Below are 17,752 nucleotides of genomic sequence, written 5' to 3'. Positions count from 1 at the left end.
TATATATGTGTGTGTGTGTGTGTGTGTGTGTGTGTGTGTGTGAGTTAAAATTGAATCTGTAATGAATGACAAATTCAAATGACCTGGGGGTCTGTCTCATTTTTGATTATGCTATTAAATACTAATTATAAAGTGTTTCTTTAGATATTCAGTGAATATCATGTATTTTACAACTACTACTAATGTTTACTTTAAAAAGAAATCAACTTTATCATCTTCACTCTATGGGTCAAACCACTGAGACACCGATGATTCTATCCCATGTCTAGGGTCAGAAGGACAATGAAGAGCATAGCCAGGGTTTGAGCTCTCAATCAGACTCTCTTTAACTACTTTGGAGACTACTAACACTTTGTATACAGTGAATTGATGAAAGCACTGCTCTGGGTGTTATCTCAATTACATTAATAAAATAAGCTATTCTTTTTCATTAATTTGTTTCTTAAATAGCACGATGTCATTGGACAAAAATCTGTAGGTCAGAAGACTCTCCTAGTTGTAAAATTGTTGAGATAAGTCATGGAATAAATGCAAACAACCTTTATCCTGCTCTTAGTATCACATTTCTTCTTTTTTTAATATTTAAATTTTCTCAGTTTTCTCAACTCATTTACTTATTGGTGTTGACCTTACTACTGCAGTTAGTTCTAATATTACATTAAGTGTGAATATTCCTGAAAAGCTGCTGTCTTTGTGATTGACTCTGTTATCATAGTACAACACATACTGGTGAGAATCTGGGGTGAGATCCTTTTGGTCTGTCAGTGATTTCATCTGTCAGACTAACAGTACAACATTGAAAAACTGATATTAAAGCTTTTGTCAACGAAAAGGCACTTCCACAGCAAATAAATGTAAAACAGCCAACATTTCAATCTCTTGAGCATTTTATTTATTATAAATACAGGTCAATACCACGAGATGGCACCTTCTTACTTTCAACATCTACAATTACAAACAATTATCATCATAAAATGGTTTCAGATTTTAATGTGTTGTTTTACATATTATTGAAACCTTATAAAAGAAAGACTTGCTACAAACAGCATTGGTGTTCAATGTATATTAAATGAGGTCAGATAATTAAATTAAAAAAAGAATTTATAAATATTCAGATAAGAAAATTCAAATTACAAAAGCAGAATTTATCATCATTAAACTGAATTACAACTGTGTGTGGTTAATGCTTTACCTACATGTCTAATTTTTTTGTTAAAATACAGTTGTAGTACTCAAATAATCTGTCTCATTCTCCAATATAGCCACCATATTTCATTTGTACATCCTAACATTCGGTACACATTTCATTCAGAAACCACCTAGCTTTCATTTAGTTCAAAAACTACTCACACTCTATTATTTTCAATAGATGCAACCCATGAAGTGCCACCATCTCCTGGCTACAAAACAAAATACAATATTTAAAGATAAAAACTCAGAGAATTTCTGAAATGGCAGCCCATTCTCTCTGTGATCGTGAAAATAGGCAATCCAATTTGAAATTCTTTGAACCAATGTAAACTCTAGAAAACTCATGTTAAAGTATGGGAAGAATAAAGACTTTGCACTAATATAGTGCATAACACTGCAGTATCAGACTTGTCATTTACAGTAAATGTCATGATTGGACTTTCCTCCAGATTGTCATTATGCTGCTGAAGATGAAGTTAAGTCTGTGGGAATTTCATTATGTTTTGTTCTTCCCATTTCCAAACAGGAAGATCAAGGTTTTCAGGTCTCTTGGAAAAACCAAAAAAAAGTAAAACATTCATACCCACAAGAACTTGAAAACAAATGGCAGACCTAATAATGTTTGACTCCATGTCAAATGAAGTTGAGGCAATATTACTTTTGCAATATCTGTATTGTGCCCAATACATCACACCATGAGATTCCTCAAAAAACTGAGAAGTCTGAGAGCTACAAAAGAGAAAGTGGTTAAGGCAGTTGATGTCTACATTTGGATTTCTTCTTCAGGTTACATGTCTAAGTCTCCATCGTAGGCTAAGGTTAGAGGCTTCTGATGGGGAGGTGTGCTTTGATGTGGTTTTGGCTTCTTGCTGCAAAAGGAAAAGAATTCCTCAGATAAAGTTCATACAGCTGTTTCATCTGCCAAAGAGAATTTTTACATGCAGAAATTCAAGTGGTAAAATAACAAATAATGCATATCTCTGGCCATGTGGCTTTCTTTTTGAAATACGGTCATGTGTTGCTTATCAAGAAGGAAATAAAAATGAAATAAAATAATTTAAAGTGTTCAAACTGTTTTATTAGAATGAAGCATCTTGGTAGAGAAGCTGTTTTTCTTTTCCAGCTCTTGTTAACAAACAACAACATGGTGGATATGCCGCTCAATAATTCCTAAATATTGTGATCTCCACACCACAGATGTTTAACATGAGAAGCATCTGGAGCAGGCAGACTCCTGTGCCTTATTCTGGTCTTGTTTCTAAGTGAACACCCTTCTGCTCTAGCTTGAAATTTAGCTGCAAGTCACGATGGGCTGTCAGGACAATCTCACTGGTTCTACTCTGTACAGAGTCATTCTCATCTGACTTCTGCTTTACCTGCAGTCAGCAACTTTGCCAGGTCAGGGAGGGATGTTGTTTCTTCTCATAGAGAAAAGCTGATGCTGAATGACATCTCCAATTCAACAGGGATGTGCCCTATATTACACTTCTTGTTTCTTAGTATGGGTGAATCTCTATTTATATTTATGAATACTAATAGCTGGAACTCTACCATGCCCCTCACTGTACCCCACACAGTTTCCTTTTCCTGCCCAGTGACTTTGCCTTGCTGACTTGCCCTCAGTAGGGAGTTACCTCTTTCCTGGACTTTAGATTTCTGTGTTATATATTCTGCAGCGGCATCTATTATTTATTGGATGCATCCTAAGTACTGTACCAACCTCTGTGCTAAGTATTTTATATTTAACCTCTCAATAAACCCCTGAACAACTTTGAGAGGATGGTATTTTTGCTACTTTACAGAGCTCTAGAGTAGTTATTCTCCCTCAGGCCTTTGAGAGGTAATGATAGAGCCTGTAACTAACACAGAGACCTTAGCTTTTAACCACTTCGCACTCTTTCTATGTGCATGTTATTTTCTTGTCACTTGTAAGAAATGGTTTTATTTTGGTCACTTTATATGAACTAATTTTTATATTTGGATTGCCCTTAAGTTAAAAACAAACATTTTGATGTATAACATTCAGTGAAATTTATTATAGTCATAGTGTTGTCTTCTATCACTGCTATCTATTGCCAGAACATTTTCATCACTCCAAAAGGCAATTCTATTCTCACTGAGCAGTCTCTTCCCATTTATCCCTCCCCACATTCCCTGGCAACCACAAATCAGTTTTCTGCCTCGATAGATTTGTCTATTCCGGAGATCTCATATAAATGGAATCATACTATATGTGACTCTTTGAGTGTAGCTTCTTTCACTTAATGGCTAAAATAGTGAATTTTACCATAAAAATATTTGATAAAATTAAGATGGTTATAGGGAAAATCACCTAGTTTTAAAACACTGATGTTCTCAATTCAGCAGTGAAATTAATTTGGGGGTTGATATTGGAAGCAAATCATAGAAGCTAAAGAGATAAAATGTCTTAAAAAAAACATTGTAAGGAAGCACAGACCCCCGTTAGTGTCATCTTTGCTCTGGATGGGTGCTAGGTCTGGAGAGGGTTTCCAGTCAAAGAAGCTGAAGTAAAGCATCCATATAAGTTAGAACCTCTGCAGAGAAGCCTCAGCTCTTACATTGTGTTCATAGAACCTCTTTAGTTCTCATGGGAGTACTGCACAATTACCTGGCCAACTCTCAATTTTATCCACTTTAATACGTAAGTATATTCCAGTGGTCCTAATTATATGATTGCCCCAGTCTTTCGCTTGGAGAATAAACCAGGCTTCTGAGCCCAGTAATACACAGCATTTAAAGGTATTAAGAAATCACACACAAACTTGGGACAAGTTGGACATAAGAGCTTGTTTGGGTAACATGGTACATTGTGTGATGTCTCAATGGCAAAAAGAAAAAAGGAACATCATCTCAAATGCAATACTGGTCCACCTTTCTTGTCTCTATTTGCTTTTGTTTTGAGGACGGAGGTGTTTCCAAACAATTTTTGGCAATCCACCCTGAAGTGGCATTTGCTAAAGTTTACTACATAAGGAGAGATGAGGAAATGAGTCCCAAGTTGAAAAGAAAAATGTAAAGATGGCTCAAATTATATAGAAATAATAATATCCTACTGCCTGAGAATTATAAACTTGGCCAGGCTCTTTGAGCTGCGTCTGGAAAATTTTAGTCATCACATATGTACCATGGTACCCACACAATATATGTAAGTTTTATATGAGTTTTCATATGGAAAATTAGAACATTGTATAGCTCTGTAGAGAAGAGAGTCCCTGAGAATTTTGTGCCCATGAGAGTCCCTGAGAATTTTGTGCCATATATGCCACAGCATTGTATGCTGTGATCATTGTGATTAGGACCTTACTCATTACAAATTTTTTTTCATATTATATAATATTCCAATTGAAAGATACTAATATGAACTTTCATGGCATTTACAGGAAATCAACATCCTCTCAAATGTTACCCTGTGCACTGCTAAATATAGTAACTCTTTGCAGGGCAGTTGTTGGCTTACCAAGCTTCTTGGCCAGTTAAGATACTTCTAAGGAATCTATGTCTTCGTCATTTTTTGGTCCCCCGACACTTATTACAAGAAAGGTGTGACCACTTCCCTCCCTCACACTAAATAAGGATCCAAAAATGCCTGGTACATAGGTCACCATCACTACTAGACTCCTGAGTCCAGGTTGGACTTTCTCATCCTTCACACTTTTCCCTCCTGTTAAGTGGACATGCAGCTCATTCCTCTGCTTAACAGAGCAGCCTTGACAACCAGCATTGCTTTTCCAGTTAACACAAAGAATAAGATCATTCTGTCATCCACGCAGTGAGAGACCACTAACTGACACGTTTTAAAGTGACCTCTTCTACAGTGTCATTTGCATTTTAGCAAAGGAGAAAAACACATTAAGCCAGAAAAGTGAGCTCCTTTCAGACTGACAGACACTCTTGAATTGAAGACTCATCTATTCACCACTAGAGATTAAGTAGTTTCATGAAAATATGAACTCCTTTGTTTAGCAGCTATTCTGAGAGGTGAGCTTCTCTAGAATAGGTCTACCACTCTTAAACTTGGAAGGAAAAAAATCTGTTACCAAGTTGTGTTGGTCAAGGCAGAAGGAATGTAGTTATCCAGAGTAACTTCTAGGTTCAGATTAACTATGAGTTCATTTAGTGGTCATTCTTGCTAATTTACTACATTGATATTTGTTTCCAGTTGGTTCAAAGGTTATTGTTAAAATGATATTTGTTCCCAGAGGAGCTCGGGCATCAGTAGTATTTCCAGAACTCTCAAAATTAATGGCAGATGTTCCAAGAGTCTTATCAGAAAGAAACATCTTTAAGATTTTTTTCTATATTTTCTCCAAAGCATTTCCATTTTTTATTATAAATTTCTCTCTTCTAAATTATATAACTAAGACATGGAATATCATACAATTTGTACATTGCTAAGACTTTTATATTGGTGGAAAATATAAAGCCTCCAAATCTGTAATCTCTAACTTTCTTGTGCCTATTTAATAGAATTAAGTATCATAAATGCATCTGACTGTATTTTTTAGAGAGCTTATATGTAGCAAGACGGTGTTTCCTGACCTATACCTTACTTTACCTGGGACATAAGGAACCTATGAGAACGGTGAAAGTTATAGACAGTGCACTGCATGTGAAGAGCTTAAGTATTACTCAAGGGAAAAGAACCACAGAGACTAAAACACCAATAGAAAACATCGCCACTTTGAGACTGGGCAAATCTATAGTTGAATTTATGATGGCAGTTAGCAAAGGAATACTACATACTTGCTCTTTAAAATGGGGATGGTAATAGCAATACGTCCTGAGGTCATTATGAAGATTGAGTTAGGCCATATATTGCCATATAAATATTTGATTTTTTTCTTGGCCTTTTAGTAAACATCATGGAAAATATATTACTTTTCACTGACATACTCATTTATTCATCTATTCATGTGTTCAAGTAGATATTTTTTTTAAATTTGTACATGAAAAATCAACAGATCAGTTACTATAGACCCCTGCCCAACCCACCAAGTCCTTGAAATTCAGTAGATTTGTAAGACATTTATATAAATAACTACAATATTAGGAAGTAAATGCCACAGGGGAAGAGACATGGAAAAGTCATTCCAGATTTTTGATAAGGAAAAGTATAACTTTTCAGTTTTACCAGAGGAACTGATTGAAGGCCAACAGCTAATAATGGAAAGCTCTTTGCAGACGAGTGGGCCATAAAGACCAAACCATGAGAGCAGTAAGGTAATAGGAAAATGGGAGAGAAGTCTGCTAAGTGTCCTAATGTAAGGCTATTCCATTAAAAAAATTGTCCTTAAAAAAAAGCTCTTATGTTTAATCTCCAAAAAAATCTTTATAAGGGGCCATTTTTGCTACATGAGACACTTTTTTTAAAAAGGTGGTGATCATAAATATACACAGAGGACAAATGTTTCCTAGGATGTATTAATAGCACATGGGTTTTAGGATTAAGCCTTTGAAACAGCAGTACAGCTAGATTCAAAGAAGTGCTGTATCTCAAAGAACCTGAAGAGAAATGAGTACAGTAAACATGAAAAGCTAAACTTGATTGTAGGTAGAGAGTCAAGAAGAAAGTCAACATGGTTGATTTGAAAGATAGATATGAATGTAGTAATCTAAAATTAGAGAAATTTCGTTAGAATTGAATCAGAATTAAATACTACTATAAGATATAGGATTATTGTTGGAGCTACATAATTAAGCATATTGATTAAATACTACAGTAGAAAATATTTTACTTCATTTAAATAAAAGTATGTTAAGTAAATATTTTCTTTTTAGGTTTTAGTTTTCCTTAATGAGAAAATGAAGACAAATATATGTGGGCCTACATAGCATACATCATGCAAGGGATATGGAATTAGTGAAAGATGGAAGGGAAGCCTTATTTGAGATCTAGTTATGAAAACCTCAATCACTTGGTTAGAAGGACAGAACTTGACTTTGATGATGCTGTCAGTAGGACAAGATGACCAAAAGAAGAGGTAATTACCTGGACCAAAGTTTTAGAAAAACTGATCTGTATATGGACTGAAGATGAGAGGAAACATAAATACAAATAGTGGGGCTAGTACATAGTTCCCAAAGAGAGACTACTAAGGACAGGCACTAGGTATGAAAAATAGAAATGAGAAACAATGTGCATAATTACTTGTGTAATTTGAAAAATACATTGTCATTAAAAAATAAATAGGAAATTCCACTTACATTTTACATTTTAAATTTTTTCTAGATGTTATTTGTTACAGTAATTCAGTGATGGAACTAAAATTATCTTCAGGGCCTAAAGTTATACACAAAATGATCTTACTAAGTACTGTACTTGTTGTTGAAAGATTAATTAAGGATAAAATATTGGAGAAAATGAGGAAAATCAAAAAAGATAAAATTAGACCTATGAAATTTCTTGCATATGAAATAGGTGATGAATATAAATATATTGAATAGGAAAAGGAACAGCAAAATAATACTTTGACCTCATGAAAATGGTCCTTAAAAATTGTACTTTGCAATAAATGATTGATATTAATAAAATATTCTTAACATACTGCAAAAATGCAAATATATTTACTTCTGCCTGATTTCAAAAACTGCTTATTAACTAAAATATTAATATAATAAACTATCATTTCTTGATATGTTATGAATAATAACAAATTTTAGGAACTAATCACTTAGAAAATAGGGTTCCTGGAATTGAGACTTGATTTAATTTTCAACCATAGCTGGTCAAGCAGTGTTGCTAAAGACCTGGTTCTAATATTTAAAGTTCACAAACAGAGCATGGCCTTGTGACACAGGCTACAATCACAGCACTCTGTAAGGCGGCTACACTGACTACTACATTCACAACACACAGGAAGCTTCGCAAAGAAGGTCTCACATTTGAGCCCAGCCTGGCAGCCATACAGAGACTCAGTGAGACTCTGCTTCAAAATAAAAGTAAAAAAAATTGGCCTGGGCTGTAGCTCAGTAAGAGGACCCTGGTTTCAAACCCCAGTGTCCCTATCAAGGAAGGAAGCAAGCACGCACATAGCTTAAATTAACTGGTTAACTTAGCCTAAGTAGACAAAATAGAACAGATTAGAAACAAAATTTAAGAACAAGTTTCACCTAGTGTGCTCAGCTTTGCACGCATGTTAAAATTATTCTGGAAGTTTTAACACTTCCAGATCATCTGGCCACACTCAAAAATAGATGGCAATATATGAACACGGGACTCGAGCATCAGTCTCAGCAGGTGTTAATGTGCATTGAGTTGAAACTTAAGAATTAAACAAAAATGGGAAAGTCCTAATGGGTTGACTTACCCTCTCATCACTTAAAAACTAAGTAAAAGGATTCTATTTCAAATATGAACAATAAGGAAAATAATTCTCTATTTCAATGAATTAATCTTTCTGCTGCTAAATGCTATTTATGGTCTCAAGGATCTTTTTATAATAGTAACTATGAAATATGTTTTCTAAGGTCACATATTAAAAAAGGTATAAACTTTTAACAGTTCGTACTTACCAAATAAGATAGGAAGTAAATACTAGGAAAATCATGATAAGAAAACCGCCACCTGAAACGCCATAAACCCAAATTTTTACTCGGCCATCTGTTTAAGATAGAGATAACATAACATGCTTAGGATAAAAAAGTCTGTAACATCTGAGAGAGAAAGAGAAAGAGTAACAAAATGCCTGATAAAGCTAAGCTGATTATCAGCTCTAGACTTGAAATGAACAACCCTCCCTTGGCTAACCGAGCACTCAGCTGTGGCAGTCAGCAGTGTTCTGGCATTCTGTAGGTTGCCAGATACGATCAGGAATCAACAAGCATCTCATGAATATCATGGGGATGTAGTTTCTCTATTAGAAACATTGTTTCTAAAAAACAAACTCTACATTATTATTACATTGTACTACTTTTCATGAACTTTTATAGAAATAAAGTGTGCATTAATCTTTAGCAAATTACCAATAAGATATTAAGTTGTAACTGCATGGCACTAAAGCACTTATTTTAATAACGGTTTTATTTTCCACCTGCATTCTTAGGCTGGCATATTCATAAGCATAAAGGGTGATCTCCAGCAAATGTAAAACAACAACAAAAATGTAAACTATATTATGGATCTAGATATATCATATACAGTTACAAACTCCTTATGATGAATGTAATTACATTATCTAAGTTACCAATAAACTTAATAAAAAATCTTTTCCATCTCGACTTCATTAAATAAAATCAACTACCAGCCTATTTTTAATTTATCTAAGGTGCTTATAGTCTTACACATGTAATAAAAAATTTGGAAAATATTCCAAGAACATTAGAAAAACAACCAATTTTTTTTATAAATGTCATTTAATCTTGCAATCAAAGAAACACAGTATGATCATTTTTAATAACTCTCTTTTCTGAAGTTAGATAAACAAAAGCTACATGACCAAAGAAGCTAAACCTATCTCTAAATTACTAAAAAATTATGTCCACATGTAAATCAACACGTTAATATGTATTTACCATCCACTAAAAGTAGGTAAAACAGATAAACCAATTATTCTGGTTCATTATGTAATTTCTTTTCTATCTAAAATATAACTTCACTAAGCATATGGTTTTTTCACATATGAGAAAAACAAAACTGTTTCTAGAAATTCAGTGTTTTGTCTTTATTTTGATCATGCAGCTAAACCAAACTTATACTTGTACTAACAAAGGCAATTATTAGCATCTCAAAGGAATGACATTCCTTCAATAAAGAAATATATCCAGAAATTCATTTCAATGCATGAATGTAATTAATTCAGGTCCAAAATATACATATCAGCACCTTACTCTAAAAAATTCCATGCATTGAAAAACAACCAAAATTTGCTGCAAACAATACTTGTTTTCAATAAAATAAAAATTACTTTCAATTATATTGTAACTACCTATTATAGTTTTTACTTAGAAGAAACTTTAAAGCCTCAATTCCATTTTAGAATGAGCTCATTGTAGTAATAATACACTTCTTTGGTCATAAAAGTTTTAACAAAGCCTCAATTTTGATCTCTTTGATCCACTCATGGTAACAATAACTAGTTACTTGAATTAATACAGTTTTCCCTGAGTGAGACTGTTACTCTGACCCCACAAAATCTCATGAGCTGATGTGCTGAGATGATCTAGTGCTTTTAAACAGCCAATAAAGATGAATGCTGAGATTCAGGACCCGTATGCCATGTTATTTTCAAAAATTGAATTAGTTAATTAACTTAAGATAGAATAATAGGCTAAAACTTCAAACAATAAAAGAAATGTAGTGAAATATATCTTTCCGTTACACTGTCTCAGTTCCTCTGTCACCTTTCGTGGTTCTTTATCAATCTTTCTAGTTTGATCTCCATGTGAAACCAAGTGTGCACAAAACACTCACATACACTTACAGATACATCCCAATCTTAAAAACCACAAATTGTGCTCATCATTCATTTTGATTTGTGATTTTTCTTTCACTAATCAGTACAGGGTAGATGAATTTTCCATGCTAGTTCATAAAAAGTTCTACTTCATTTTAGTACCTGTATGAGATATATGGCACAATTGTACCATATATTTGTTCTTACTTAATTACATTTATGATCATTTAAGTTATTTTCTATAACAACCATGCTATCAATGTCATTAACATACTTCTTTTAGAACATATGTGCATATGTATAGAATGAATTCATAGAAAAAATTTTACATCAAAACATATGATAAATATGCTCAAATATCCTAAAAGTCATTGAGAGATTACTCCAATTTATCCCCTCACTGCAGAAATCTAATAAAAATTAGAGTTCCAGGTTAATAGATTTATAGGTCTATATACATATATACATTTGTATGTATGTATGTATGTATGTATGTATGTATGTATGTATCTGTCTATCTATCTATCTATCTATATATATATATATACACACGTATGATATTATTTATGCTTTAATTAGATTCCCAAAGTCTATCCATGAATTAAAGGCTGAAGACTTCAATTGTGGATCTGAAGACTTACTTCACCAGGATTTCAGTTTAATTATTTTCCTAAAATAGGTTCTACATACAATAGGTGAATCTGTCTACATTTCACATAATTTCTCATCAAATTTAAATCTATTTCTATTTTAATTAAAACTAATGAGGTGTTTTTAAACACCCTTGGCATTCCACGACATATAAGGGAATCAAAAATTAAATAAGGTGTGGTGCTCCTTCTTCAAACTTAGGTGATCAATGCAAATCTTATTTCTCTAGCTAGATCTAGAGTTCTTTGCACCTAGATTCTGGCATTTGCTTCTTTCAAATACATGCCATTAAAATACTTCTGAAATGGACACTTCTGTACGGATCTGGTAGGAAAGTTCTAAGGGTATAGTTGCCGAGCTTTGTTTGTCTCTTGCTTCCCAAGCCCTATCAGTAATATCACAGGGCTCAGTTGTTTATAACACTATGCATCATGGAACAGATATGCATTATAGGCACAGCCTCCCAGTTTTTCCTTCTGCAACTTTGCAAAGTGGTATGTAAGGGCCTTAAAAGTCTACCGTCTTAAAACCTTTATTGAGACTTGGTTGTATGATTTTGGTGAAAATTGTTTTGCACTGTCAGTTTCAGTTTCCTAATTGCTCAAATGAGGCTGATAATATTTCATTAAGTTGCAAGAATGCAACGAGATTACCTATGCAACAAAACCAGTCAGCACATAACCATAGGGCACATAGTGCACAGTAACTGGGCGGGGTAGGTACCACTAGATATATTATATAGATCAGAAAACTGAGGTCCAGAGAAGGTAAGAAATTATACTTCATCATCAAACGGGTATGTTTAAGCCAGGGGTGCTAGTAGAGTACATCTGACATTGTAATTGGTGTACTTTATAATTTTCCTAGTACTTCCTAGACCTGATAAGGTCTCCACATATTTCCTGCCAGATTTTGAGTTTCTATTTCATTTTTTGCTTTAATTTCAGTCATACAAATCCAGTTATAAAAAGAAAGACAGTAATTACAATTAAGGGATATTTCCAAAGGATCCTATTTTGTTACTTAACTCACTGCCTTTCAAACTATGATTGACAGAAAAATATTCAACAATTCATGAAAATGTTTTACATTTAAAAAGGAATATGCATTATAAAATCACTTTAAAATTTTTTAATCTATATTATATTGCTTCTTTCTTCTCTTTTTTGTTTTGTCCTTTGTTGCCAAAATGAGCAATGATCAAAATACGAACAGCTTCTGAGAAAATTCACGTCTTATTCATAATGAAACACACCTGGATCAAGTAGTTGAAGAGACCATCCTTTAAAAATATCATGTATTTTTGAGTTCACAGGCCTGTTTTTCCCAGAAAGGTTTTTCACATCGGCTTTTTTATCCTCTGAGCCTGGTACTTTCATGCAGTAATCTAGGAAGCCGTTTGATCTCATTATCTCTGTATAGCCCTTCTCACAACCACAGATTCCACCCTGCAGCATAAGAAAGAACAGGAAGTGAACAGATGTAGAAAGAACAACTTACGTGCTTGAATCATTTAATATTTGTACAATATGCCACAGTAATTTAAGATTTATGAACTGATCTATGAACAAGATGAAAATGAAATATACAGTTCATCTTTCTGACCTCCAAGGTTAGCATATACAAACTTCCAAATGTGAAGTCAGTTCTATGGGAATAGAATACACTATGACTATGACTATTTTTTTCTAAGACCTATTTATGGTAATTAATAAAGTTATCTTCAATTTTCTCCCAAATAGTTAAGATATTTGACCATTGGTTCCAATTTTGTCTTCCTATTTGAAAAGCATACTTACTTTGAATTAGATGCTATATTAGGTCTGTCATCACAACCAGCCTCCATAAACGTTTACCACCAACTACCAGTCAATTTCTCTATCACCTTCTACCACTGACCACTAGTCTGATGGGAAATCAACCCAAATGGAGAAAAAGAAATTGACCAAAGGAAAACATTCAAGAAAAAAAATTGTCACATATTTAGCTAAACTATTCTTTCATATAGTAACCATGGGTCACACCATGTCACATTCCTAGTTGCAGTTGTGGCAATATGTCCTTTACATTCATCTGTGAAATTCCTAGTCATGTTTGTGTATAATGTATCTTTTTGAGAAGCTTTTATGAAGTGTCATAGGGCTGGCTTCTTATGTACCTTTGGAAGGAAATCTAAATACAATTGTGTTTCCTCTAGACTATAAAGAACAAATGATAGAGATGAATAGAAAAGGCAATAAACAGACAATAAAGAAGAATAGAAAAGATCCTAAAGGATTTCTAAAGGATAGGAATTTGTTGTTACTGAGGTCCCTTACAGAAAACTGCTTAGCATCATCTGCACACCATCCTGCCTTCCTTAGCCACTCATGCTAGTCCTGCTCAGTCATCTTTATCTAGTCAGTTGTTCACTAAACACATGATTTTCAGAAAAAAGTAAATAAGACACCTTGATCTTTTACAAAATAAAAAGGTCAGAAAAACAAATGTAATAATTAACTTCCCATAGTTCAATTCAGGCTATAGTCATATTACAATGACAACATGATATTTTCAGTTACTTTTAATTTAAGATATCACAAAGATCAACAGAGAGGACTAGTTAAGAAAAGTGGTATATGGTTACTTTTAAAACCAACTTTTCACGATGTATCACTCTTATTAGCTTGAGAGAGAAATTATAATCACTATGTCACATGTATGAAGGATTCAAGGAAAAGAGTAGTTTATATTTTATTAAAGAAAGTTTGGTAGATTGATAATTGGTAGTCAACTTCTAACAACCAGCTGAACTGAATTAGCTTAGTGTTGGATGAGGAAGGTCCACTTGAGGTTTTTTGCCAACATAAAAAGAGAACTGGATGGAGAACAAGAGATTGTTGTTTGTTGTTTCAGGTTCTCCTATTGCCTTTGGTCTTCTTGGAGGAGTTTGTTCAGCTACTTTCCTGATATGAACTCGTCTGTCCTCATCATCAGAGGAGCTGTGGACCTTGGGATAGATCTGGCCAGCAGTGACCACCCCCCATCACCATTGTAAAAGCCCAAGCACAGGGGCAAAAGGATCATTGCCACATTATAAGAGTCTAACCACAAGAACAAGGAATACCCCCTGTAATGGACAGCCCTGCTGCCAACCTCCTCCACAGAAAGACACATTATAAAGAAAGTACAAGAGCCATCCAGAGCTCTCAGCCCATGACCAAAACAATACCTATCCACCCCCCTTTAACTGTCCATAAAAATTCTGCTTAGCCCTGCCCTGCCTGCTCTGCCAGGTAAAGTGGCACTTCTGCTTCCCTTGATTAAGACCCCTTGCATAGACCTTGTAGTGAGTGTTTTGGTTTTTGGCTTGAGGTTCGATCGCTTTATCACCTTGTTGTTGCTGAGAATGGCTGCAGTTCACTTTGGGAAGTTCTGGTCCTTACTTTACCACTTTCTGGCTCCAGAGAAGATGGTGTGTTCAATCTCCAGGAGAAGCTTGTAATGCTGGCTTACTGATTTGAATTTGGGTGTTCCCATTATTGGAGGAGCTTAGGACTACACTGTCACTGAAGATGGTTGTGCTACTTTTCAGTGGAGCCCTGGTCCTTACTCTGAGCATCACTTCCTGACTCCAGGGCAGAACCTTCAAACTATTGGCACAGAATCTTCATCCTTCTGGCAAGGAAATCTAGCTTTCACTGCTGACCTTTGAGTCTTCCCAATGCAGATCCATGAAACAGACTTGCATGAGTCATTGTTGTGGGCTCTAGGCTTCCAGTTGGACTCATAGGGAACAATATCATCATCTTTACTTCTTTAACTGGACTCATGCAAGACACTGCCTCAGCTGTATTTCTGGGGATCTTTAGTGTGTGGACAGACTTCCTTCACTTTTCATGTTTAACTCTTTGGGTGACTATTATTAAATAATACTATAAATTATTTGCTCTGTACTGTGTTGTTCTCCTTGCAATCTGTAACTACAACAGAGGGCATCCAGAAAGTTGATGGTTAGCTACAAATAGGTGGTAATTATGGTAGAGGGTCAACTTGACTGGCTTTTAGATCCACTCAGGTGTTTGGCAGAGCATACTTTTAGGTATGTCTAAGTGAGTCATGGAGGCCTGGTCTTGAGATCTATCACTTGTTCCTCACCCATTCCACACTGGCACCATTCTCCTGCTCTGCTTTCTAGCCAACAGGAATTAAGTAGCTTTGCTCTGCAATACCCTTTTAACCATGATGTTTTTGCCCCGGAACCAGCCAACCATGGTACAAACTCCCTACAACTATAAAGCATATTAAACCTCTCCTCCCTAAATTGTGGGAAGACTTCTGGAAGTCTTCTGTGAGTGTCTGTAGTCATACAGGCATAGCTGCTTCAGTGTGTTTGAAGTGAGGAAGAGTATTTTCAAGATCAATGTCAATGTTTCTTTTATTGTAATAAATGTCTTTTTCTTTATACATATTGGATATTTTGATCACATATCATATTTGCAAACATCATCAACCACTATGAAGTTGTTACTGATCTTTTTTCCTTCCATTTTCCTCTGAAAGTTTATTCATTGCTTTTGCTATGGTAAAGAATTAACTCGTCTTAAAGAATTAACCCATATTGAAGTAGAAGAGCCATTAAAAAGGAGTGGGTGCTTGATTATGTTTAATAGAAGCATTTTTAAAATAAGTTACTAGAAGAAGAAACATGTTTCTTGAAGGACTCTAATATAACATTTTTAAAATTATATATGCACAGCACACTGTAAGTGCTATTGATCACAATGTTTTATAAACTTTGTATTAATTCCTGAACTGCTGTAGATGGAAGTTATAGGAGAAGGGGAAAAGCTTTCCTTATATGAGCACATGTCTTCTCAGTATTACTCATATACTCAACATAAAATGAAACAAAAATTACTCTTACTGTAATCATCATAGTGTAATAAAGTTTATGAAATAATTTTATCAAATACAAATAGTATATGTCTTTCATAACTGTTACATATTAAAGATAAAGAACAGAACATGTAAAGCAGCTAAGAAGAATTACTGATAGGCAGAACTAATATAAATTAGATATCTAATGGGTAAGTTACTTATAAACAGATTTATAAAGAAAAGACTGCTTACCTAAGTACATGGCACTTCACAGAAACTAATACCTGTGATTAGTCCAGGAAGTGCCTCTAGGTGGTACCCTGGGCACACCGAACTGCTGCATGAGCTACAGCAGACAAGAATACACTTGACTGCATATGAGTAACACAACAATTACAATACCTGTAGAGATCACAGCATGACTCACCTGTGTACAGTAGGAAAAAGGTTTTCTGCAGGCTGGAATACACTGTCGAATAGCAGCAGGGCGTGCCTGAGGGGAGCAGCCTCCTACAAAAGACCATCATATTCAGATTTCTCTCTGATACATATTTTTTACACTTTGGCATTTTTCCCCTCTGGCACTGGACATTTTGTGACAACATTATTGTTATTTTCAATGCAAGTCAACATTTTGTCCAGTTTTGTCTTCTTGCTTGCTAATTTAATTACCATTGGGCTTTAGTATACATGTTTAAAAGGGAAGGCTCTTCCAACAGTGTTTCTGGTGCATTTTCCCCCATGTTTACTGGCACTGTGATTCTATCATATGGCTATGCTGCCCAGAAAGGTCTATGACTGCCAGGATCAACAGAAGAATTGATAAGCATCTCAGTTTAAGTTAAGGAACAGAAAAGTGTATTTGCTCAAAAGATTCATATTCTATGTATATATTTTTCTATTTCAACTCAGCTAGGAATTAGCCTGATTACAACAACAAAATGCTAAAATAAGGCTACTAATTAATTCATGAGATCACTGTAGCACCAAAATTTTCACATGTGAACCTTCCATGATATACACACACACAGTCACTTACAGATCCTCATACAAAAAAGGAAATTCATAAACTCTGGGAAGAATAATCAGACATTAGACACGGTATTTCTGGGTGATCAACAAATACCTTTGAGAAAATGGATGAGATAGTACATGTATCTCCTGAAAATAATCTGTATATTAATTTTGTCTTCCTTGATTCAAAGCATTAAAAGAGATATGCAAAAACCCTAAAGATAATTATAATGAAAAGTTAATTTATTATTTAATTATAATATTTACATTGCACTTAAATAATAGTTATAGACTTTAGACTTTGCCTTACTATAATTGTCATCTAATTACAATTTAGCATTTTGTAGGTAGCAAAAGATTTTGGACCCAAGATGGTATATAGATCTATATTTTTCCTAGGAATGAGGCAATTAAATTACTTTACTTGAAAAGTAAAATTTTAAAGAAAACAATTCAGAATTAGCATGTGAGTATGAAACTAATCACTTGAATGTTACTGACAATAACCACACAGCTTGTTGCTAGTATTGTGTTCAGGGAATGGATTTGCATCCTTTGTATTCTCCTAAACAGATTACCCCAGAAGATTTCTTGGGGTGGGAAGAAATAACTGAAACTTACAA

At 34.4% G+C, this 17,752-nt stretch overlaps 1 protein-coding gene across 1 annotated transcript in view; it reads right to left on the bottom strand.

Annotated features, from left to right (window-relative positions):
- Window positions 1-1,959: 1,959 nt before the first annotated feature.
- Window positions 1,960-17,752, bottom strand: part of Thsd7b (thrombospondin type 1 domain containing 7B) — an 823,364-nt gene continuing 807,571 nt past the window's right edge. The window contains exons 25-28 of the mRNA XM_063259013.1: window positions 16,543-16,625; window positions 12,511-12,703; window positions 8,725-8,812; window positions 1,960-2,060 (exon numbers count right to left, since the gene is read on the bottom strand). Of these exons, the coding sequence (XP_063115083.1) occupies window positions 1,979-2,060; window positions 8,725-8,812; window positions 12,511-12,703; window positions 16,543-16,625 (446 nt within the window). The 3' untranslated portion in view covers window positions 1,960-1,978. The remainder of the gene's footprint in view (window positions 2,061-8,724; window positions 8,813-12,510; window positions 12,704-16,542; window positions 16,626-17,752) is intronic.

Source organism: Cavia porcellus, unplaced genomic scaffold, assembly GCF_034190915.1.
Source record: "Cavia porcellus strain 051 isolate PalLab524CR breed Dunkin Hartley unplaced genomic scaffold, mCavPor4.1 scaffold_12, whole genome shotgun sequence".
Lineage (NCBI taxonomy): Eukaryota > Metazoa > Chordata > Mammalia > Rodentia > Caviidae > Cavia > Cavia porcellus.
The sequence above is the reverse complement of the archived record's forward strand: the minus strand, read 5'-3'. Positions and strand labels throughout refer to the sequence as shown.